The sequence below is a fragment of the Poecilia reticulata genome, chromosome 5 (assembly GCF_904066995.2).
Source record: "Poecilia reticulata chromosome 5, P_reticulata-male-v2, whole genome shotgun sequence".
Lineage (NCBI taxonomy): Eukaryota > Metazoa > Chordata > Actinopteri > Cyprinodontiformes > Poeciliidae > Poecilia > Poecilia reticulata.
The window spans coordinates 21,294,732-21,303,318 of record NC_088834.1 but is presented as its reverse complement, the minus strand read 5'-3'; the positions used below and the strand labels follow the sequence as shown (position 1 = coordinate 21,303,318).

Genomic DNA, 8,587 nt, shown 5'->3' with positions numbered 1-8,587 from the left:
TTAATTTTATTCAAGCAAGTTTTAAAGGGCCACCAGACAACTTCCCAGCACATAATTATAAGGCTTAAAAGTTAAAGGGTGTCAGATTTCTGTGTAAATAGAAAGAAATGGCAATTTGCAACATGGCTTACTGTATGCAATAAAAGTATTACCTATACACTATTGTCTATAACCCAAGAAAGGCCACAATACATTAATTACTCCAGATCATGGATGTATTTTGAAGGGTAAGTTTAAATAAGAACTAGATATTCTGAAAATGCAAAAAAAAAAAACACCAACAGTCATGGAAAAATTTATTATACACAAAGTAAGAAAACTCCAAATCCAGTGTCAAATATCATATATTACAATGAATTGTGTTAATGTTCAGCAGTAGCAACAAAAGCACCATAAAAAAAAACTTTGCCCAAGCATTTGATTAGTTCTACATTTTATGCACACAAATTAAATTTATTCAACACTTAAAAGTAAAGTGTCACATGAGGGAAGTCTGTTATCAGATATAATAAATGCAGGTGCGACATAACCGGAGAGTTTATTAAAGGTTATGTTCATCTGAGTAAAGACAGCGGTAGTCTTTGTTTGACAGTTTGAGCATTTGAAGGCACTAATGTGTTACTGGCTTGAACAGATAATTAAAAAAAACCTCAGTTTTTTCTGTATTTGGCAGTTCTCATTTGGTAGACCTTTAAGACATCAGTCTGAAACTACATTTTCTTACATCACTGTGTTTGGACATTACACAAAATCAATCTTTCTAACACATTTCTGAGAATCTCTGAGACAACCCTACAGTTCTTCCTGTTAAGGCCTATTTTTACCTTTTTTTAAGCAAGGTCATGTGGCTGTTTGGTCTTTGCAGTTAAGCACTTATCTAAACATAAGCTTGTACAACATGAAAGTGCTAAGGAGAAAATAAATGAAAAACTTTGATAAGATAGTTTTACCAGTTTCTTACAGATTAGTGCCATGTTTATGTGGATAACCTTTTACACCAATTGTATTTTCTCTTTTTACTATGAGTAACTTAATAAGCACTTAGCCATGTGCAAAGAACAAATAGATATTAAATCCCACTGTGCACATGTTCACTGTAACCATTGGCAAAACAGCCTAAATCTGGAAAAAAAAAAGAAAAGAAAAAGGAAACATCAAAATACTGGTAATAATAATAGTATGGAAAGCAAAAACCTGTATGTGGTACAAAAGGGGCATTGCAAACTAATACAATCCAAAAAAAGGCAAGTTTTTTTAGCCAGGCACACAACATTAGTGACTATGTATAATATAATAACATAAGCAGAGAGATTTTACAACAACATTCTTCTCTTCCAGTCTCAAGAATGAAATTTGTGCATGTGTGTGTTGTAAATCGCAGAAGCAAAACTGCAGTTTTAATACAATCCTTTACAAATACACACACAAACACCCAAGTCAATCTGAGATAAGAAAGGAAGACCTGTGGAAAGGTGAATATTGTGATCATTTGATTTCTTTCTGAGACCTGAAGCATACATATTGCCCAATTCTTCTTTGCCTCCAATCCTCTTCAATCTGCTACGGTTCTAAGAGCAGGCCCAAACTGTAAAGAAGAGTTTTAAGAAGCATATCTGTAAATTCATATGTAGTTTTAGGCAATGAAAAATGCTATGCTGATTACTGATGCAGATTGTTTAACACATCAATTTAGTGCTGAAATGTGATTTACAAATAAACCTGATTGATTGATTAACATAAGCAGTTAGTACAATTTTTGTCTTTTAGTTCCACTTTCCAATTAAGCACCACTTTTGTTGATCTATAACATACACGTTTTGGTTGTAAAGCGATTACACTAAAAAAAATAAAAATAAATTGCAACACACTATATGAAAGGCTTTTTACAATACAATATGATACCAACGTCAAGCATATGGGAACTCAAATTAACAATGACAAGACAGCTTTTTTTGTCTTAATACTCACTAATAATGATGATGATGATGATCACTATTACAGCTATCAAGATGGCCCACATCTAAAAAGGAATAACAGTTGGCAAATTATTAAAACAAAATTCGGGTAAACTGTGTTTTTTTTTTTATGTTTATTTTCATGCAGTCAGGTAAGATCTACTATAATGCCAGAGTTACATAATCATAACAATTTCATTACTGAATCATAACTATTCAGTAGTGAATAGTTTGCTAAATTTAAGACCACACTAGTCATCTACCTTGCAGTTCTTCCACCAGTACTTCCGTTTCAGCTTAGCTGCACTGGTCTCAAACTGGGAGGCTCCAGCCTGCAGGGCGTCTGCTCTGTCATCCAGTTCAGACAGTTTCTGATCACGTTCCAGTACTTTGTCCACATTAACGCGCATAATATCCACTACCTACACAAAATAAAAAAAGCACAAAAGAAATTAACAATATACAGAGTATATATTTTGTAATTTGATATTTCGATACTTGTAAATGTTTTTAATCGTTAACAAGGGAAAGAAAATAAAAGTTCAGGACTGTGCACGTGCATTACCCTAAAAATGATGACATTATACTTATGAATGTAAAACATCCTTAGGAAATGTTACCCAACAACATCAATCAAGACGTATCCCATCTTGTAAGAGAAAGTAATTGATGGGTTGTTTATCTTCACAAAGTTCACTGTGACTCAAACAGACAGCAGCAGTCTGCATACAGTCACTGGATACACGTAACCCACATGTTCCACTGATCTACAATGCTCGCTACCGCCCCTCCTCCCTGACTGAGCTGCACGGTAGAGGAGCGCATAAGCTCATGCAGGTCTTACATAAGGACAGAGATGGTGATTATATAAACCTCTGACAACCAATTGGAAACTGTGTGACAGACTGAGGTTAAAGGTCCAGGTGGGAGGGGTGGACCTCCCGGAGAAACACGAAATGGAGAGGAAAAGGACAGTAATGGAGATCGTGAAGGGGATTTGGCTACTTTTTAAACTTGATTTTCTTAATGACTTGTTGTGAATAGAAGACCTTTAAACTGTTCAACAGATGGCCTTCCCTGAATGTGTTTTGGCAATGCAGCGGACATGCGGAGGTAGAACGGTTAGGGAGAAACAGATTCAGTCTGGTGAATCATGGCACTGATGCCAAGGGTTATGTAAGTTTCTGCAACAAAATGAACAGGGAGAAGGGGAGGGGTTGGCGCTAAGTGGCACAATCAATCTACATCAAGTTTATTATTCAATATTTGCTTTGAACTTGGAACGGAAAGAAAAGGAAGCTCTGCCTAATTTATGTAAATTAACCATTGCAGATCAAAAGTAGCCGCTTGTGTAGAAAGCAGTCACACTAGAGACATAGTGATTTGTTTCTGTGTTTTTTTGTTTTTTTAAATTCCTTTTTGAGGAATTAAAAGAAGAGCTAAAATGTACCTTACCTCATCCACTTGGGCCTGTGTCTGCTGCAAGCGCTTGTTGCTCGATGCAGCAGCAGAACCTTCTGGACCAGGGGCTGACCTGATAAATCAAATAACACATGTCAATAAAAGACTAGGCCAAATGTTACAACAAAATCTTAATCTAAAAGCAATTGTGGCTTTTAGAGTCGCTGGCCAATAGTGGGGATCTTATTTTAATGGTCACATATGTCTTGTTAGGACAACCTGTATCATGTAACCCAGTAATTAACCCTTTATAGACCCACAAAATGTATTATAATTTACGCCAAATATTAGATATTAGTCAAAACTATGACAGCTCTAACTTTATAATCTTTTGTCCAGCTCTCTTTCTTAGTTGCCAAAAAACACTTCACACTGCATTTATTTTGACTACCATGGCTCAGATGAATGGTCAAGAAAAAGTTGAAAGATCTCCACAAACCAAGGCGGCAAGAATGATGTGAAACAGTGACGGTCACTCTAGTATCTCTCAGCAGTTCTTCTGTAACCAAAACTGTATGAATTTTAAGTTATTCTTGCGATCATTGTCCTGTTTGAAACTCCAATGACATCTAAGATTTAGCCTCGTCTCAGGTGACAGTGTTTTCACTTCTTAGCCTGAATCTCTCTCATCATTGACGGACTACAGATTCACATTGTCAGAGAAACCGAAGCAGTCACAAAACACCACTGAGCCTTTACCATGCTTCAGTGTTAGCAGGGTATTCTTCTTTTGTCTCCTATTGCAGGCTTACTACTGATTCAAAGTCCTGAAAGGTTCTGCTTTGATTTAGTGCTACAAGGAAAAATAAATCCTCAAGTAATCTCGAGTTAACTTATAAACTACATACTACTGGGTGCTGCACAATATAATGAACTGCACGACTTGATGCACATATTAATATTGCAGTATCACAATCACAATTACCTGGATGCGATAGTTAGTGGGCAATTATATTTAATGCATTAGGCATCCACAGTATGCATGCCTTTGGATTTAACCAGTTGGACTAACTATTATTGATGTTTAGACTTGATATAGATTTTGGTGATCAAGTTGCAACAACATAGACACTTTGATCATGTAAACAACAACAAAAAAGGATACGGGTATATACAGAGGTGTACACACACCTGTGTCCTTTTGGCAACCAATATTTTTACCCAAATATTACATAATATTTGGGTAAACATTTTATCCAGTGCAGAGAAGACCAATTCAAAATAAAAATAATGAAGATAATTATGTAAATGATGTTTTCTTTAGAATAGACTAGATTTTTACATGTTTTGAGAATTAATTTTTACCCCAAGCTTGCAGCAAAATTCAGGTTTAATACCCTTACGTAAATGTTACTATATCTAAATACAGCAAAAAGTTGCACTATTTTGATAGCATTTAAAACAGCCATTTATTCTTTTTAAACTGTGCACTACAGTATGCAGGTTTCTAGTACTGTGCTTCCTTGCCCTAAAAGCCTTTGCACAGCGGTAGTATACTGCCACCTTTTGATAAGACGCATAATTACACTGAAGTGACACCACCACGGGACTATTCTTAAAGGAGATCTGAATAGAGTCTATGGCTAATTGAAACATTTAGTTAAAAATATAGACTCACAAAACTCAATATGCAGTTTAACAGGTAACCTGTGTGGCAACAGAAAACTGACTGGCCCTTTGCACCAACATGTTTTGTGACAATTACAAAATGGGATCAGAACAAAACTAATCTGGGAACAAAAACAAAATGTCTGAAAAGAATGTGCAGCATATTACTTGCATTCAATAAACCAAATCACCTAACTTTTAAATGATTAGAACAAGTAAGAACCCATTGCTTATCTTGCCAAAAGAGCACCTGTCGGTATGTAGAAAACATGAAGCAAAATCATTATGTTTATGGTAATAGGCAATGGATATAATTAACTGGAAAAAAGCAGATAAAGTCAAATATCTTGTGTTCAACCATGGTGGTGGAGAGCTAATAATATGGCTTTGTTTTTTTTTCTCCCCCAACAGCAAGACTTCTGTATTTTGCAGTCATTGTTGTCCATGATGGCCTTCCTAAGCAAAATGTAAGGTGGAGCGGCGGCCTAAATCGGATCTCAGTTCTGCATCTCAGTTCTCTGTCTGTTGAGTACAAGGCACAATGACGCACGGAACGTCAGCATGGGAAGATGTTGAAAGTGTGGCCCACAGATGTGAGAATTTGTGCCAATATTCATAGCCGATATTGATGCTGCTGTTACAACCGATGACTAAACAATGTTGCTTGTCTGCTTTGGTTAAAACACCCAAAATCCTGTACTGCACCACTATAACATGACCAAACAAATGCCAAATGGCCAACCTGCTTACCTCCCCAAACACAAAGAGCAACAAGGTGAGAGTAAACATTGGTTACTAATAATATGACTGACATCAACTGGTACTGGTGTTAATGCCGATATAGCATTATATCGGCATTATATCGGCATTAACACCAGTAGGTGAAAGTCATCATTTTAAAATTTTATATAATTATTTTTAGTAATCAGGATTTATCATTTAGTAATCAGGATTTATCATTTTGGAAACATTGCAAAACAAAACAAATGCTTTACATATCCCAAAGGAAGCTAAGCAAATCTCACCTATTTTGATCTCGGTACTTGTCTTTCTTTACACCTGACCAGATTTGATAAAATACACCAGCAACATCACAAAGGTTTGCCTGTTAACCTTTAAGTCCTTAACTGTCGATATAAAGTTGAAGGGACTACTTTGAACATCTCCAGCAACATGCATCATTTATGTAATGTTGCATGAGTAATCTTGCATTAGCTCCATTAGCGAGTCTATCGGGGCTGGAAGGATAAAAAATGCCAAGAACAAAGCCTGAGCATGTAAAACTGAGGAGTAGGGAAGCTAATTCTTTTTGAATGCTATGTTGTTTACACATGCCTTTTACTGTATCCGCCTTAACCACATGACACCACCCAAAAGCTGCTACAACCAGTTTATTCCTTTTTTAAATTATGTCATTAACAACATCAAGCTAAAATATAATATTTATCCCATTGTCCATGGGATAACTCAAACTATATAACCTTTGAGCAACAATTTTATTGCTTTACTACTTCATAATAAAATTATTGTACAGCATCTACTATGAATCACCTGAAACTGAAATTTGAGAGAACGAGAAGTTCTGCTAAATTTCAGTAACGGTGTGAGACAGAAAGTGGAATTAGAAAAAAAAAAACATCCTTGATTCATAAGATATTTCTAAAATTATCTTCAGCAGTTAAAACACGAGGCTTTACGCCATAATTAAATAAAAAGAAAAATACGTGCATATTATTGAATGCACTGTGTAGTTTTTGTATCAACCTGATAATTTCTGGAGAGAATAGATTTGCTAAGGAGGGCAGGTATAAATATAGACATCAGGTGTGAACATCAGTCCACTTTAAAACTTCAACATGCATGAAACGTTGGTGATGTAATGGAAATGTTTTTAAGATACCAGCATCTTGAATATGGAAGACTGTTGCTAATTTTTTTTTTTAAAGTCGCACTTGCAGATTCCAATTTTAATTTCAAGGGGACTAAAGCCCAGCTAGACGTATTTTTTCTTAATCCATTATAAAATTGAGGACCAGCAAAATTATTATATATCGAGCATGCAATCCTAATGTGCACCATAATTCAGTTGCTTAGAAATAAAAAGAAAACAAAAATCTGACATGTCAACATAAGAGACTTCAGTGGGTTAAAAGAAATTATGAATAGATTGAGTTTCTTCAGTAAAAACCGACAATGGAATAATAAAATGTATCATCGACAGAATGTGAACCGAAAGGGTTAAGAATTTTTATTTTCCAGACATAAAAACACTGACAACTATTAATTACAAACATTAGTTAGCCACTCCGGGTAACAATTTATCTTGCGTACAATTATTGTTGACAGCACATTCAAATATTGCTTGGTTCAGGTCAAAAATATTCTCATCAGTATCTCCCTTTTATTAAAGCTAAATGTACGTCCAATTAAAGAGTACAAGTTACCAAACAATAACTTTGTATAAACAAAATCAATAAGTATGTTGGAAAACTTTTTAAAAAAAAAGATCCATATAACTGTTTTGAAGCAAGGCCAGCCAACTGAGGAAAGCTGCATCTAAGGGAAACGGTTACTTAGCCTCCAAACTATCAAATCTTTCCCAGCTAATAGCTATATTTTACAGCTGTGGATGTTACAAGAACTTCCAAAATTTATTTTCTTTTTGTTGTCAGAGTGCCTCACTAAGAAATGGAGAAAATGTCTATAGGAAACACAGCTAAAAAGTTTCAATGTTTTACGGCTATACTTAGCTTAGCTTAGCTTATCTTAGCTAGTTTACATTTGAGAAGTGCTAAAGTATTAGCACTTGTTGCAAGCTAATACAGAAAAGTTTTGGGCGTTGTTTTTGTATGACGTCTATTGCGCTTATATCCAATAAATACTAGTTTTATGAAAAGTATGATCTTAAACACATTGAGTAGAAGCATAAAATACTTACATTGTGAAACTGGTTTCTTTTGAACGACTCTGCCGCTTTTGTTTCTTGTTAGTAAAGTGTGTAGCCAGCCGCTGTAACACCAAGTACTATCGTTCGATATGCTGCCTTCAGGGGCTTTCAGAAATGGGAACTTTATACAGTAATACATTAAATAAGAGAATTATAAAAGCCAGTGTAAAGTTTATATAAATGTTTGCTTTACCAGAATTTGTATTGAAGTTTCTAATATGTAGAAAAACCATTGGCACGGTTTACATGGCAAAATATATTATTTCAGAGTACTTGTTTTGACTGATTCTATAAGTGAATTATTCAGAATATGTTTAGTGAACAGTAGATGTTGGTATTGAATTAAACAACCCTCTTTGACTACATTGAGAACGAAAATACGACATTAGAGTGAAAATGTGAAAACGACAATTGTTTTCTACCGGTCTTTAACAGCCTATGAGTACCTAAATGTCACATTAGAGATAAAATCTCGAATGTAAATCCAACTATTAGGTTTACCCCCAAAATAAAAGCACTATACTGTAAATTATAATCTGAGTATTTTGTATATTGTTTGGCTCTATGGCAGAGAAATGAGAAGAAAAGCAGCTATACAAACCCGTGACCAGCATGT

At 35.1% G+C, this 8,587-nt stretch overlaps 1 protein-coding gene across 1 annotated transcript; it reads right to left on the bottom strand.

Moving 5' to 3' along the window:
* Window positions 1–279: 279 nt before the first annotated feature.
* On the bottom strand, window positions 280–8,093 carry vamp3 (vesicle-associated membrane protein 3 (cellubrevin)). Its single transcript, XM_008409278.3, has 5 exons — window positions 7,963–8,093; window positions 3,411–3,489; window positions 2,219–2,377; window positions 1,969–2,020; window positions 280–1,585 (listed from the first exon to the last, which is right to left on the bottom strand). Coding segments are annotated over exons 1-5 (309 nt in total). The 5' UTR covers window positions 7,965–8,093; the 3' UTR covers window positions 280–1,568.
* Window positions 8,094–8,587: the final 494 nt, after the last annotated feature.